Below are 17,683 nucleotides of genomic sequence, written 5' to 3'. Positions count from 1 at the left end.
TCCCCGTGAGGTTAGAAACTGCAGCTTTATAACAGTCCCAATGGTGTTGAAGGTTAGGTATATTCTACACACCTTCTCAGCTGTCAGATTTGTATAAAAGCATGAAATGATTTGAGGAAGAAAAATGTTCAAACATATTTTTGACATGACAGCCGGAACAATAGCATTGCTAACAGATAGGGAAGCGCTATTCAAGGTAGATGAATGTGAAGCGATTTTTTATCACACCTGAGCAGTTCCTTTTTTGGGAAGCGAATTCTAATGTGAGATATTTTATGATGGTGCAAGTTTGCAGAATTTGTTTTGTTTAATGGATGTCTTCAAACATGCCCCAGAAAAGAAGTTTGAAGGAATTCTATCCATATCCATATTTGAAAGTTTTCGTAAAAGTGTTAGTCCAGATGTTTTAGTATAAAATATTGATTATAATAGAATGAGTTGTATATATTGCGAATAGAGTTTGGTAGTTCTGGTAACAGACAAAGTAAAGACAGATGAAAGACAAACACAAATAGATAATTAAGGTCAACGAGCGCCGATTTGCAATTGCGGGAAAAAGCAACAGATTTGAAACAGAAATAAAAGGTGAAAATTGCTTGATTTTCCCACAAAAAAAAATTAAAGTTGCTTTGTTTTAAAATATGTCCGTTGCATAAAACTTCCTTTTTTATTACTTCAATTCGAACTAAAAAAGGAGAACGTTAAAGAAATAAAATAATACTTTAAAATTTAAAGAAAATGCAAAATTTTGAATTAATCATTTTAAACTTTCAGTGTAAAAGATCTTATGTCTAGAGTTTTATATACAAATTAATTCTCACCATTCTACTGGAACACACATCATACCGGAAAAGGAAGAAGCAACAGTGTAAAAAAGGAAAAAAAACCCTTTCAGTAACCTCATGCCGGTAACTATAATTTGTTAAACAATGTAACACCGATGGAATGCGATGGAACATTCTACAACGAACCATTCGCACCAGGCAATATGCCACCGGATCACATTTCACAAATTGCTTGACTTGGCCTCCGGCTGACAGTTTTCCCTTGCGGCTAGCGTTTGAGCTGGGCCAACGAGTGATTGGTTTAAAAATTAATTCTTCCAAGCTGTCGAACCACGTGTGACGCACATCGTTTGGTCGGCTACCAACATTAGCGAAAGTGCCACTAACATCGTTGAATAGCAATCGACTGTCGGTGTCAAACCGTTTTGCGCGATACATCGACCACGTGTCAGCAGCGTGTATAAAAACTTTTTCCATCCTAATAACACAACGCCGCGATGGAGGGCGGTAAAAGCTAGTTCGTGTGAGGAATTTGCTTTCGTTAGATGTTTTCCGGATTTGTCCAGAGCTTGCCGTTTTTTTCTCTTCTTTTTGAAACACTCGGTTCGTGTCAAATGGATCAAACGCAGTGCTAATCATGTGAGGATGGTAACGGTTGGCCCAGTGTAGTTGTAGATTCTCGCACGATATAATTCATAATTAACGTGTGAGTTGCTGGTGTCAGAACAATCAGCTGTACGTCCGTAACAAGCAGTTGCTTTGAAACGTGTTCCTTCATTAGGCGGTACTATCGTGTACGTCGTTTGTAATCAAAATTTTGATGCCAACGTTACGGGTTAATGTCATTAGAAAATGACCTGAATTATAGATTCATAAAAGAAACCCCATCAAATAGTTATGACTTTCCCAAAGCTTCATTCATTTAGAAATGAAGCGTGGCTTTGTGACGTGTGTATGATTTTTATTATTATTTCATAATGAAACACATTATAAGGATGAAACAGTGGTAATAACAGAATATATTGTTTAAAAATGTTTAAAAAAATTTTTCATGATTTTTGCGAATATATTCTCCGACTTTACTGTTGATACTCAAACTGCGCTCAGCTGCTTTAGTCATTGTTTTGATCATAAAATACCTTTTTCTTCGATTTCGGTTAGAATTTTACTCACTCTTATTGTATGATTTAAAACCATAAATTTAAAAACATAAATTCTTATCCAGGTTCTCTAAAACGAACCATAAACGAAATCATAAAATTTTTTAAGCACCAGAAACTTATTTGAAATAAGAAAAAGTAAACTACATTTTTACCGAAATTTTGTCACATTGCTGTTAGGTTAAAATTAACAGTCACATACTGGCTGAAACATAACTTCAATTCATGCAAAAAAAACCCCACCTCCGGATGTGTGGTTTCTGTGATTTTCCCTGCTGCGAAACATGACTACCGAAACGTGTATCAAAAGCAAAGCATTTCCACACAAAAACCCCGCTGGGATCAATCAGATTGGGTCAAACACGTACGGAAATACTTTGCACAGGTCACCATTTTATTCTCGCGTGTTTTTTTTTTGTTCGTAGCTGGTGTCTCGGTTTTGTAGATATTTTTGTGTGTACATATGAGAACAGTTTAAAGGTTTTTCGTGTTAGGAGGAGAAAGAGAGAGATAGTGAGTAGATGTATGACACACAAACATGTAGAACAGATTTTGTAACATGGCAGCAATAGGTAGAATAATATATTCTAAAAAAAAGAAATATAAAAAATAATACAACAGCGATGGTAAAGAAAACACCCAAATGAGGATTAAAAAAAGTGTTCTACTACCAAGCAGAAGGCTAAACAAAAGCTTGTTTGGTCTGTATGCCCATGAGATGAATGAAAGTTTTCAATACGCAAACAGGTTCCCGGTCCGGTTCCCGCAGGAGAACATGTAAAGGATTTTATCATACCATCAGTCCAGCGTGAGAAGAGGAAAAAGGGCAGACGGAAAGTAAACTCACGGCCATTATTTTTCTGTACGCCCGCTACAACGACCGCATGGTCAAAGTCCGCAATTTCTGAAATGAGAAATGAAACGGGAAAACTGTTTTATGACACCAACTTATACAGTCCATTTTATACGTGTCCTTTGGTCGTTATGTCAAGATTGTGTTTGTGTGTGCGCGCGCGAGAATGGGCCAGTGCATGAATAAAAGCTGTGAAGCTGAGAGATGTGACCGCAGACGACCACTCATTGCATTGGTGTGTGTGTGTGCGTTTTTTTATCGACTCAACGGACATCAGAAATCATGCGGATGATTAGTGGGATGGCCCCAAGGGTGAGGGCGTCCGGACCATCATTTCAAAGATGAAGAAACGCCACTGAATGGGTGGCGTGTGTAATAAAGCCAGAAGTCCGGACAGTGTATTATAGTTGCTCAATTCAAATCAGAATCCATCCCTCCCGGGTGTACGAGGTTCGTGCAATTCATTTTAGGGTGTAAATGATAGCCCGAGGGCTCGCATGATGAGATTGGTAGTGAATATACCGGGGGATAGGGTAAACGATACGGCAAACACCTCGCACATGAAAGCACGGGAAAGCTTCAATTAGAAAAAAAAACCAAAACAAAATGGAGTCAAAAGAAGTGTACATATTTATCTTTGCTACCTTTTTTTCTCCTTCTCGTTTCTTTTCTGTTTGTTGAACCCCTTTTTCTCGCTAAACTCGTACACGTTTAGTCGGTCGGGAAAGAAAAAGGGCTAGCCAACAAGCTATTAGCCCGAGTAGATGGTAAATCTGTGTTCGTTCTGAGTTCATGTTCTTACTGGCAAGTGTAGGCGTCAGCAGTCAAGGACTTTTAGACATGCTGCAAGTCTTGTTGATATTTGCGCTGGCAGGCCTCTTTCGTAGTTAAGCTACTTGTATCAGTTGCCCTGCTGCACCCCAAAACGTTTTTGTTTCACAAAATGAACCAAAGTCGACGTCTGCGGGCGGCAGCAGAGGGACACGTGAAGTTCAGACGAAGAATGAAAAAAAAATACCTTAAACATCAAATCATCCGAGCTGTTTTGGTTGAAGATTCGTGTGCGGGAACTGGATGTTTAAGAGACTCTTGCACGAAGTGCGCCGCGTATAATCACGACCGATGGATCTTATGGTTCGCGTAAGGAACGCATGCGTGCCCTGATGCTGTTGTTCCATTCCTCGTGTTTTGTTACAATTTCCTTTTTTCATAAGGGAATAAAATGATGGTCTGATTTATACACACGTTATTTTCCATTTTATTATCATCTTCATTTTGTTGTTATATTTTTTTCCTCTTTTAGAATGTTTTCATTTTTGGTTATATTTTTTTACTTGAGTTGGTGCTTATTTTATTTGTATTTTATATTTTTTACTTTTTACACAACTAAGCGCTTCTTTATTATATGTAACGATTATTTAAACAATTTTACACATTTAAAAAAAATGTCTTCGAAATAGTAGTACTACGAGTTTTTTTTCTCTTCTCCCATTATCATTTTGTCCACTAAAAGCAAAACACTGTACTCCACTGGTTGTGTATTGCCTGAGCAGACCTGTTCCTCGTGTGCGCACTTGTAGCGTGTCGTTCTGCTGTTATGCGAGCAAAGCGACATTGTACGAGTGTTTGTCGGAAAATTGCGATAAAGAAATCGCTCGCGTGTGGAATGGAATTTCCACTGCCGTTCATCCCAAAACCATGCCACCCATCTTTCCCCGCGGGTCTGGCTTCGCTGGTACGGCGTGTTAAAAACAAATAAGAAAAGCATACCCATAAAATCACTCGCGCGCCATTCACTCGAATGCTCGGTCAATCGCGCGTTGCCTCTCCAGTGAGTGATGATGATGATGATGCTCGGTGGAAGATACCTACGCGATAACGCCCGATAACACGCATTGGTGTGGCGCGCGCATGAGTGCCACTGGTCGTTTCGTTTCGCTTAATCAAAGACCACTCACAGGATAGCCGAATTACTCCGTGGCGATGAGTACCAAGGATATCACACGAACCGTACAGGGTGAGTTTCCGAATGAACTCTACAGCAACCGGTAGATGTGAAGCCCGAACCTGTAGCAAAAGTCGTCGGACAGAACGCACACCGACACAGACAAATGCGCACACAAAGTTATCAACAGAAGTAGACGATTGTTCTACTGCTACCATACCCGTTAATGGATGGCACGGGCATGACAGAAAAAAAAAAACAGGTTTGATACGAGCACCTTCAGGAAGAGCGTCCGTGGGTGACTGCCGTCAGTCGACGTTGGTTCGTCGTTTTTGCGAGTAAGGCAGGTGGACTTTTCCGCACATGAATATTGAATGTTCGACACTTTTCGTCTACCGTGGGTTCGTTACAAACTTCTAAACTGTGGTGCATTTTCTTTGTGGGAGCGGTTTGTGAAAATATAAACTAATGATTTTGTGCGATATTTATTGGTTTAGGTAATAGTGACGTCGTTATAAATTGAAGTAAATAGTGTTCTAAAAAAAAGGAAGCTTTGTGGAAATTGTAACCCGATGGAGGCGCATGGTGTTTGATGCAATTAGCAAAAATCGGCTTGAGTTCAAGTACGCGCGTAAAATAATTTCGTCTTTACTTCTTCAAATAGTGTTCGTTAGTGTGGTGTATTGCTTGAAGAGTTTTTTTGTGGTCCTACAACCAACGCAAGTGAATTCGTGAAAGTGTCTATTGCTGAGGTGGGATATAATCCAATCCAAAACGCCCTTTGATTTCACTCGCTTCCTCTACAGGTGTGAGCGTGTCTGCATGTATGTGTCGTTTTATCGGTTTCTACAGCTCATTAGTTCTGTAAAAAAAGTGTGTGAATATACCGAGAAACCATCGTGTTCACGGTGGTTATCAGCCTAGCGGCGAGATATAAGTGGAGTTGAGTGCTGGCGTATAATTTGTCACGCGGGAGTTCCACCCATTTGACACCATTCGAAGGTGCGTTGACAGTTTTGCGGTTATTTCGAAGTTATTCCAACGCATACGTCGGTGGTGGTTGATTCTTTCCCTCCTCCTGCTCGCCGTACCACTTACCACTTAGTGGTAGCAGATTTTTGGTGCAACGCGTACAACTGACTTGTGGTTTTCTGGTGTTGCATGCTGGTTTCGGACCGCGTGCAAAGAGCGATCGACTGAATGGCACCGACTATTAATCCAGCAGCGCATCCGATCAAAATGTTGCACTTTGGCAATAACAACAATTCCCGTGCCGGTTCGATGCGGCGCCCGGACACTACCGCGTCCGGTTCATCCATGTACTCATCAGGTTGGTATGCAAAGGCATCGGTTGGCTTTAGAAAAACTTTCTGTATGTAATTCTCCTAATTCTCTATACGACCGAAATTCATCACCTATGCGTCAAACATCAGGGATTTCTTTTTTTTTGTGCAGGAAATAAAAAATAAACGGTCTCCTTCTGTCAACGCTTCAGCCAAGAAGCGTTCCTTTCCTTGTCATGGTAATTGCTGCGGTATACGAAAATCGTTTGGAGGGGGGTAATTTGGACAAAATCCTTTACGGTGCTTCCTAGAGCTGCACGTGCTCACGGATATGCTCTGCAGAGATTTTGAGCTAGTCGAGGGGATTTTGTAATACGGAAATGCTGACAGCGTTTTAAGAGATTGGGCCGTTGTGGCTGTGACCTGAGGTACCCATATACCCACAGCTGTTGTCGCGATTGGGCGTTGGTGTCGTACGTTTCCAATAAGGTATTCATTGAGTGGAATAATATGCTGATGATGGTGGTTTGTTCCAGTATATAGATTCGCTTCTATACGTCTAGTGTCGCATCTGCTGTCGGTAGCATTTACATACAACGGTGAAGCTTCTAGGAGATGATGATAACAGACGCAATATGAAGCTTTATCAGTTATTGTGTTCTATTTTTATGGGAAGTCAATAGGAATCAATAAATTTACGATAAGTGAGAATTGATTTAATAAAAAATAAATAATATAGTTCATTAATTAACTAGCAATTTTACTAGTTTCTTTAAGTAAATTAATTCTGAATTATATGTTATTTACTATAAAACTGATCATGTCGTTAGTAAAGCAAAATACAAACAGAAAAGCCCTAGTAAACATTACACTAATTTTGCTCCTTAATGAGGCTTACAATTTAGCGAATGCCATTAGTTTCAACTATAAACAAAAATAACTTGCTACAAAATATGTCAACGCATTGGTATTTGTTCTTCTTTCCGTTCTTTTTTTAAAGCACATGCGTGAAGAATCGTGTAAATATTTCATCCAAACCACGGTACGCTGCTAACCCCATTTACCGTGTGGTTTTGGTTTTCGTAGTCAAATCGCAGCCACCCACAATCATGCACATGGCCGTACGGGAGGGAATCCCCCCGTGACATCGTATAGGCTCGCACGTTTTGTTCGTAAGAGGGGTCGTAAACAAAATTGTAACACTAGAGCCCTGCAGTCTGGTTGCTGGTTTGCGAACTCTCGGTGCACTGCGACAGCTGCTGGATGTCGTCGCTCGCGGGGCCTTTCCTACGCTGGTACTGGCCACGGTCCAGAAGATATATGGCGAAAAGAATGTATAATCCCCATGATAAATATAACTTAAAGTTTATCGTATTACTTTTATGCCACAGTATCATGCACACAGAGATCTGAAGCAGGAATGAAATGAATGTGCATAAAATAAATCCCAACACTCGCAGGAATTTCGCGGTTGGTTTCACACTGATACTGATCTACTTAGCTATCTTTGTTTTTATCTCGTGATATGTTTTTGATTTAATTATAAAAAAATATTGTGTTGATCGTTTTGTTTTTGTAATATTTGTATTTTTTGGGTTTCTTTTCTTTTGATCATGTTACTAAAATTAATTTCATTAATTTGCGAAACAGGAATATAGTGCTTTAATATTACAATTTTAAACACTAATACGTAAATAAATATCGATCAAAAATAAAAAAAAACTATATCGAAACAGAACTATTTCATCGGTAATGTAAATATGGGTCATATAAATTATTTACCTTTGCCTTGGTCTCTAACAACTAGTAGAAATCAGTCCTTTAATCGACCCTCAATGTAATAAATAATAGTATCCCATCGGATTTACAATGAAGGAAAAGAACCCATTATTGGTCATGGCCTGTGACGCTGGGTGAGATGTTAATTACGATTTGATTGTACCCTTGAGAAGTAATCATATGTCAATATCCCACGTGGTGCTAGTAACAATCGGAATCGTATTTTCATGCTCTACTGTTTCATGTGTCTCACAAATTTACACGTTTTTCAAGATTATTCGGGCAATTTTAAATATTAAAAATAAATTTATGTATTTTACTGTGCTTACATTCGTTGAACATCTCTTATATTTGATTCTTCAATTCCTCTTTAAATTTTCAGAAAAGAAAAAAGACAGAAGTGGTCTTATAGTTTTGTCAAGAACTGTAATATTATAAAGATACAGATGCAAATGAATTTATTAGAATTATTTGTTACAGCTACTTTTTATGGTTCTAATTAAACAGCAGAGCGCATTATTAAATCAGTATCGATGAGTAAAGATAATTTTGAAGTGTTACCACGTCGTAAAATTCATATTTCATAATCTAATTCATTCGAAACATCTCTTCCAGCCTTCGGTAACCGATCTCGATGAGCATTTTCGGGTACAGCCGTGAAGGTTATGCGGAACGGAACGTTTCTACCCTCAGAAGGATTTACGTAATTACTACTAAAGTTGATTAATTATCTCGCAGGAAGCAGGAGCAAATGCCGCAGGTTTTTGGCTTACCCCGTTCGCATTCGCTTTTGTCGCAAATGGTTGACCTGGGTAAAATACCATCTGCTATCCAGCAAAAAGGGTTGTAAGGGGTTTTTGGGCAAACATTTTGCTCGTGGTAGTGGAGAGGCTTTTAATTATGAAAACGAGCCCATTTGTGCTGGTTGCGATTGGATAAGGTAGCAAAAATTTGGATTATTTATAGAAAACGCCTTGGCATTAGGCACGCGGGAAAACACACCGAAGCATACCAACATTTAGTGGGTTAACTTGTGTGGAATTGATAGCTGCGGTGGAGAAGAATGGAGAGGGGGGAGCAACGCAATGAGTGAGGGGAAGGTGGATTATGAATGAGCCTACCTCAGGCTCAGGTCCAGCAAATTATTGTTATTTTCTTGATTTTCAAGATAAACTAATTTTCGCAAGCCTCGGAAAACATTAATTGGTAGGCGTGATGGTAAAAGTGAGACACCGAAGCGAGTGCCCTGTGTTTATCCTTCTGGGATTTGCTTCTTCTTCTTTTTTTTGGTTGGCCGTGCCCAAGAAATTTTCTTTGCCTGGGTAGAGTAATCAAATTTACCCAACGATGGAGAAGCCTGGTAATTCGTGCCTAATGGAGGCGCATGGTGTTTCACGTGTTTTCGTTCGCTGGGGCGAAACCATCACGAACGAACGAAAGGCGGGGGGCATCGTTGTACGTGCACAACCATCGCCGGGCACTGTCTTGCATCGCAATGTGTACGGCTTGATGATAAGAGATTCGCGTGGTTTAGGATACACACGTTTCACTGGCACAGCCATTGATTAATGATGCTCTCTCTCGGTTTCGAAATAACACACACTCAACCGACGGGCTAGCAAATAGTTGAACGCTGGAATGAACAAATAATCCAATTGCGTAAACGTGAGGTGCATTTTCCGCTGGACATGATGATGAATTTGAATATCAATTTACTTGTGCTCAGTGCCGATGGAGTAATGTAGTGTTAAATAAACAACTGCTGGACAGACAACTGCGGAGTTGGAAATTAATGTGTTTGTAAATGTGTAGTCAATTTTGACCGTATATAGTTTGGTTTATCAAACTAATAAATAAGTAATTTACAGCTTCATATTCTACTGGGGGGAAAAAGTTTATTCTCTCAACAATGAAATAACTGAGACGTTCCATCAACTTCCATACTGTAAGCAGTACTCATTCTGTCTGATCGTTGATTGGTTTTTCACTGTTGATTTCCATGCTCCATCACAATACGACGGCATTGTTTGAGCTTGCCACACAAAAACCATATTAAAAGTAGACTGAAATTGAATTTTCCGACCGGTGCAAATTGTTCGCAGTAAACATTAGCGCTCGTAAAACGTGGCAATTCGTGGCGGTGCTTGATGATGTTGCTTTGTGTGGTAGATTGGCATGCGGGAGTTCACGTTTCGTCTGGCTTTCCTGTAGTAAAGCTTTCCGCCTATCTAGGGAGATAATGACCATTTGGTGCGGTGTTTCATTCACTCGCGTGATGCATTAACGGGATGCAGTGAATAAACTGTAATGGAAAAGAGGGAACGAACTAAGGTTTGTTTGCTTAGCTGCGTTCGTATACGAATATGAGCTTTATGATGTTATTTTCAACTTTTTCTGTTATATGTCTTCTAATTAAGGAGTATTTTTACGTTAAAGAAAAATATATTTTACAAAGTACAATGAGCGGTTTAGAATGTTGGAAAGTTCGCATAAACATCTAACGTTAAAAGGTAGAACTTTTTCCTAATATCGCAAAATAATTTTTATTTGTTTGTTATCATATATAATTTATAAAGAAGAATACTAAAGTATAGTTTGCGACGGTTAATTTGGATTAAATTAAATAATGAAAAAAAATTCTGTTCGATACATTAGAGCCACGACAGCTCACCAAAGAACCGCTTCTGAATTTTATAGCATAAATTGATTTCTTTGTCAATGTCTATTAAAACTATTGTTTTATTACTAAACAGTTTTCTGGCAGAAATATTATTACTAATCTTAGCTCATAAAATAAAATGCTATTTAGATAGTCGCAATTAACGGGGAGATTTATGACACAAATGATGTTTTATTGAGTGGAAAATTTAATTGCTGATAGAAGTTTGCCCTTGTTCCGGCTGATAAGAACAAAATAGAAGGGATAGAGTTATAGGATAGATTTGGAATGAAAAATTTTGAATCATTTTCATAGTAAGTAAGTACGTCTAAAAGTATAAAATGTGGATCATGCTAGTGAACCAACATATGAAATATTTTTTTTGTCTTCAATTAAGTATTTTTTCCAGTTTTGAACACAATATTACTTCAATCTCTGTCTCTATTTCGATCTTTCTTGCATACCTAAAGCATCTTATCTGATACAATTCGAATTTGTTAGTGAAGCTTCAATTACATTTACGAGTAACCGTAGTAATAACAGTTCTTTTCGTTCACGTGTTACGGATTACGCATGCCTTCTCTCCAGCACGCAAAGAACCTTAGCATCATATCATTGGTTACGCTGTGTTAAACAGTTACACCCCGAAGCATCATTCTGTAAAGGCATCGAAGAGAAGGAAAAAGAACAGTAACGAAACCCGGAGCAACCCATTTAACAAGCGAGGCCAGTTTAGAGCAACACTGGATAAATGGACGGTTCCGGACCTTTTTTTTGTTGTTTTTTGGTTAAGTTGCTTTACTGACCAAGGATCCTTGGTGCGGTAGGGATGTAATTTGCATTTACCCTCCGATTTGCGAACTTTCGATGCTAGGGCGCTAGGGTTGAAAATAAAGTCAAAACAGAACTAAGTACCGGTTGGTTGGTTGAACCGTTTTGCTTACAGCCACCAAAAACCCCAGTTGCACAAAAGTTGGAAGGAAAAGTTTTCCATCTTCCATAACTTCTTGGTACGTGTTTTGGAAAAATAAACGGAATTTTTGGGATTGATTTTTGGGTGATTTTCTTTTTTTACTTTTGGTTTTCAAGCTGAAAAAATTCTTACATTTCAACCAAGCCTAAGCAACGCCCCATGTTTACGAACGTGAAGGTTGAATAAATAAATGAAAGGTATCGACAGTGTAGCTTAAGATGCTGTGCTTTAAATGTTCCACTTAACGTTTGGAAGTGAAATAATTTTTTCTCTCTCCATCGAATGGATGTAATTTAAATCCCAAAAAGCATGTCGTTGCTTCTCGATTTAAATGATAAAAAAGGAGAAGAAAAAAACCCGTACTAAAACATTCCAATACCGCTGGGACACGAAATGGTTTTTCAAATGGGAAAATGTAACAAAAAAAAAGAAACTCCCACATTATCTGTATTTTTATGGGAGTAGTATTTTCTCCAGTAATCTCCTTACGAAATTGTATGCAAATATTACACTCTTGAATTGGGGGAAGATTGATAAGGGGGTTGCAGCTTTTTCTCGATGATTCTCTTCCCTTGCGTTTCACATGATCATTTTCACGAATCGGTTCCGTGTGCCATAATGATTGATTTAAATTATAAATGCCTAAGCTTAGGGAAATAAACAGTTACAGCGAAAAATCATTCCACATCACGAACAATTTTCCATCGGAAATGGTTTTCATTTACGTTTGCGTGTTTACGCCGCCCCGGATTCATTTCTTCACGATTCTTCTCGTGTGCTGTAGTCCCGACTCGAATTGAAGCAACTTGGCCCTGAAGCAAAAACTGGGCAAATAAAGTCATTGCTAAAGTCACGCTGATTAATACCAAGCGCACCATCAGCTGTTATTGTCTACTTGTTGTTTGTCGTTAAATATCGTGTGCCAGCGGGGATGTCACCGATCAGTCCGATTCATTTATCTTGATGGAACGAAAAAGTTTTACCAGTTTCGCGGGGACAACTTTTTGCCCATTGTCAATAACACGATCCGAGGGAAAATTATCCTTCCCCCCGATGAATTCCATCGCAAGCAGTTACAAATGGTGGATGCGAGAGTGAGTGAGAGAGAGTGCGAAACAGTGAGATTGAGATAGAGAAAACAAAAATACAATTGCCGGAGGTTATGCCTGGTGCCCTAGAACAAAGAGTAGAATTTACTTTTAATCAGAGTGTCACAGCGCTTCCGACAAGTTGCAATTTACTGTAAATAAGTTTTGAATCTTTTCCGTTGCTTTTTACATTCCGGCCAGCGCTTCCGGTCATGGGGTGTGGGGAAAGAGCATGGATGTTGGGGGATGGGAGAAGAAAAGGTACTCCGGATGGCTGGATTAGTGGTTTCTCTCTCACGAGCTGGTGGATATGGCCGCAAACCAGGGCAACGGGGATGGATGGGAAAAGTTTTTCCCATCAAGGAAAAACGCTCACCGGCGTCTGTGTCTCCGAATCCTTCTGAAAGGAAAAACGATATCCTTCGTGGGAATGTTTTTTTTTTTCGTCGTTGTTGTTGTTTTCGTTTACGCGACCGTAACGGGACCGGGATCGCGTTGGTTTCGTGCTATCTTAGAGCAAAATCTTTGCCAGTGTTGGTGACGGAAAAGGAAAGTAATGTTGGCATGTAATGGAAGGTGAAGAAAAAAGGTGGCGAATAGCTAGTAAGAACGTAAGGAACGAGTGGCTAACCGAAAGGTTCTATATTCTATTGGGAACAATCGTGCCGTAGTGGAACTGAAATCGGTTTATGGATTCGTTGGTTTTTAGCGGTGGCTTTGCGGGAATCAAGGTTTTGGTAGCAAAAGTGAAAACAAAACGTTCTATCTCAGCGGAAAGCTTCTTACAGAAATAACGCAAATTGTACGTACTGGTTAGAAAACAATTTCGATGAGCTTTTTAATCGTGGAGTAGAAGATGTTCCAAATACAAGGAGAAATATAGCTTGTAATAGTGAATATATTATGATTGATATTTAGTTTCTTAGAGAATAAATTTGAATCCGACCGTTTCTCGCTTCGCTCAAAGTTGAAGTGGAAAATTATGATCGACTTTGTTGTACTATCCTTATTTCTATCTTATCCCTGTATTATCCTTTTATATTTATCCTACAAGAATGAAATAGATGAAGAATTGATTTAATAGAATGGAGTGAGTCCACTTTACTAAATTACTCAAATGAATAAAATAACAGTTGACAGTTGACATTAAATGCCAAACAGCTTTACTGAATTAACAAAATCGAATATTGAATCGCGTGCACAGTTTAGTAAATGTCAAATCAGCAAGGCTGTTGATATAAAAGTGGGTTGAAGAAGTTAAGATATAAAATCATGTTTTTTCTTCAAACTTTTTAACAAATGCTGTACAAAATAGGAAGAAGAATAAAAACCGTAAGAATGATGAGAATAAAATATGAGAGTTTTTCTTAAAGAAACTGAGGAACATTCTTAAAATTAAATGAAACTTATAAAACTGATATAAAACTAAAAGTAACATATAGCTTCTCTAACCATCACATACAAGGTTTAGGTACTAGTTTTATGTGCCAGGTAGAAACTAACCTACTTCCGCTTTTAGCATTTTGCCTCACTGGCCCGACACATTGATTGAATCATCTTAAATAGTAATTCTAGCGTAAACATCGCAGATTACATCCGAACCTTTCCGAGGCTTAACTACATAATAGCGTTCGATCGAGCACCAAAGTCAATTATCCCGTTGCATTATGTAGCATTCAAAAGTGTAGTGACCTGTAAAGACCGATACGGTTGATTGGAGGGAATACAATTTTGCTTAAGGGCACAATCGGTAACGCAAAAACGGTGCCTCACGTAGAACTTGATTGCATTGCACAAGTACAGGTACTAGAAGGACACTTGAGATTGTTCATTCGGTTGGATAAATGATTTGCATTAGCATTGCAAACCTTGTTTGTTTCGTTTGGCTTTTTTTCCGGCACACTTTTGAGTGTGTATTTTTTGTATTGATATATTGATGCGTTTTAATAACTATTGTGAATTAGTAGAAAAGGTATTTTTATATAAGGGTGAGTAAATGGATAAAATTGAAGAGCAAACAAAACGCTCGGAGCTGACCTAATTTTGTCGCAGGTGACTGTTGATTTTCGTTTCGCTCCTCCATTACTCCTCACTATGGCCTGCAATGGCCGAACATCATGGCACTGTATGCGGCAGGCCAGAGAACATAACCGTAACAGTCGGCATGACGCAGTTGAAATATGCATCGGCAAATGAAATCAAACACGTGTGGAAACGTTTTGTCATTGGCTGGTTGGTAATGGTACGCCTCGGAAAAATAAGGATGAAAGCTTTCATACTTTCCGATTAGACGTCGACAGCATGGTGAGTTGGCGAAATGTTGCAAACCCTGAAAGGCCATGTTTACTGTGTACAGGGTACGGTAGTTATAGCAATTATACGTCATTCTTTCTTTCGTACAACTAGCTTAGGAGAATAAGTCGATATGAGCTCTTTGTACGTAGCGTAGCTACATCGAATTATTGTGTATAAATAATTGAATAGCAATTATGATGCGAGTAGCAACTATGACGCTGTAACTACATTCACCTCAAGTTTACCTATATTTTACGTTTAAAAATTTGTGTTCAGCAGAAGTATTGTTTTCAACTATTTTGTATCAACTAGATAATTTGCTGAACATACAATTATATTAACGTATATTATACGTTTAAAAATTTTTGTTCAGCAGAAGTATTGTTTTCAACTATTTTGTATCAATCACAACTTAAGCTCGATTTTTTCCCTTCATACGACTGATTGAGAACTATATTTGTGTAGTGTTGAGTGAATTTGATTCAGATTTAATTCAGAGCAAGTAAATTAAGTCAAAGAAAGCCAGTATTGACACACAAAGTTAGAGTTGTTAGAAATTTAAAATTCAACTCCATCGGTCTTCACACAATCGAATTCTTGAAGTACTTTGGTTATGTTTTCTTATGGTATTAAGACTATGTTTTAATTTATTTAACTCTAGTCGAAGATATTAAAGAGTATGGTCCTGTTGGGATTTGGCACCCGTTGCAATCCTATAAAGTCTGACACCGTACATTCTTTGAGGATGTACATATGTGGATTCATAAATGTTTTGGAAGTCAACTTATAATTTGAATGACTCTTCGCTAAAGATTCATATGAATGACTCTTTTCATAAGATTTATTTAGAGACAATATCAATAATTAAAGCATTACTGTGTCTAAACTAAAGTGTCAATTAATCAAAATAATGTCGTAGTATAAATTAGACGTTGAAACCACATTCAACAACTCCAAACTCCAACAAGCGGACGTAAACACGACTCCTAACAAATGCATTCATTGTGCATTTCCATTTACAATCGTACGTATGTAGATGTGAAATTCGGCTTACTCGATACATCCCCAATCTAATGAAGCAATCTTGGTCCATAATTAAAATTCATTATCACATTACGAATGCATTATTCAAGCGCTTCTGCAAATGCACTCGAACCGTTCTATTGAGCTATGCCCTGACTCTGGGCACGCTGGTTTCGGTTTCGTTCACTGGACCACTTTTTTGGGCTATTGCGTTAAAACGAGCGAGTAAAACCAGTGGCCACCCGGCTACCACCATTCACTCCAGTATCTCACGTTGAATAATTGTTCACGAATCTGCTTTGTCGTTTCGATTATACTTGCACCACTATCTACTTGCATGCTCAACTACCTTGCTGTCACTGGAGCTGCCGTTGGGACGTTTTTTTTGTGGCTGCATTGTAAAACAATACTGGATGCTGGTGGAGAAGGACTTTGCTCGCATCGAGCTACCAGAAGCGAATGGAAGAACAGATTGGCACATTAGTTTAGGACTCGAAATTCATGAGCAGCTCCCAGTTGTGCTGTTGCCTTGAAGATGATTGCTATTTGAATCGTTCGCCCAAAAACTATGCCAGACAGCTATGCCCTATCGGGATGCTTTATTGCAACAAAGCAGTTAGTTAATTTTGGATTCATTAATATGTGATAAAATCCTCTACCATACATCAGACCGATGATGGTGTATGTAGATGCTGCAAGAAGAGAGAATAATGAATACAGAATAGGGAATCGTTTTAGATTATGGAAATGAGCAATTCAGCTAAAGCTGGAGGTGGAGTGTATCATTATAGTTTACTGCAGTGAGGCAAGAATGGTTTGTTTTGTGGTGTTTAAAAATTTTGTCTCCAGAATGACTATTTGAGAGGTGTTTTGTTTAATGAGTAAGACTACCTAAATAGGACTTTGTTTATTTCGAAATATTTTTAGCAATGTAATAAGCAATGGCATCTGCATAGTATGATGTGTCTAACCTATGAAAACAGTTTAAGAGGATAGTACACTGTGGCGATCATAAAAACTAGATGTGCAAAAACCAATATAAATGTATGAAAAATTTTATAACGAAAATTCAATGTATGAAAAATCGAAAATGTACGATGACGGAAATATTTTTTTTCAACTGAAAAAATGTCAATCGTATTCAAATCGAATCAATCGTGTTTGATTTATAATGTCCGATAACTTTTAATATCTGTTTTCTAGATAATTGTTCTTGAAGTTTAAAGTTTTCGGTCTGGAACTTTAAAATGGAGTATTTCAAGAACTACGTGTAAAGTTAATGATAAACTTGACACTTTGAAGCGTTTTTTAAGTATACAATTTTTTACTTTGGGATGTCAATACTCCTTTAAAGTAAGCAAATGAATCACGCATAGCAGGTTCATGTTTTTTCTCTCCTGGTTTTATCCAGAATTTCCATCATCTTAATTATGTACCATAAACCACTACTTCAATTCCATATAAATGTTATCTGTATCATAAATAAATTATTTCCGAACATCAAGAAATAAATAGAACAATATTGAGGAAGACATTTATAACCTCAAGATTGTTTGTTTTTTGTTTCGTCGCTGCTTCTTTTCTAACGTAAAGATGAACGATTTTTTTTTTTGGCGCTGATTGTATATTCTGAACACATACGGCGGTGACAGTAAGGAACTAATAAATCTATCCGCTCTAGCGTATTCAATTTGTCAATACGTGTGTCAATGGTGGTGTTTTATTACACTGACAACAAACAGTGCTCTCAATTGTGTTCGAACTACACCTACCACCCGGTTTGGTATCTTTTCCGAAAGGGGGTTTTGTCCCTCCCTCATGGGAACCGTTTGTGCATTCA

At 38.3% G+C, this 17,683-nt stretch overlaps 1 protein-coding gene across 2 annotated transcripts in view; it reads left to right on the top strand.

The window, feature by feature from the left end:
• Nucleotides 1-17,683, top strand: part of LOC125769847 (band 7 protein AGAP004871) — a 59,869-nt gene that overhangs the window by 5,362 nt on the left and 36,824 nt on the right. Inside the window, exon 1 of one of the 2 annotated variants that reach the window (XM_049438776.1) lies at nt 2,043-6,073. The exons of the other annotated variant lie outside the window; for it this stretch is intronic. Within the exon in view, the coding sequence (XP_049294733.1) occupies nt 5,944-6,073 (130 nt within the window). The 5' untranslated portion in view covers nt 2,043-5,943. Of the gene's footprint in view, nt 1-2,042; nt 6,074-17,683 lie in introns of those variants that run through there. 2 annotated transcript variants of the gene reach the window in all.

The sequence above is a fragment of the Anopheles funestus genome, chromosome 3RL (assembly GCF_943734845.2).
Source record: "Anopheles funestus chromosome 3RL, idAnoFuneDA-416_04, whole genome shotgun sequence".
NCBI lineage: Eukaryota > Metazoa > Arthropoda > Insecta > Diptera > Culicidae > Anopheles > Anopheles funestus.
This window is presented reverse-complemented; position numbering and strand designations above follow the sequence as displayed.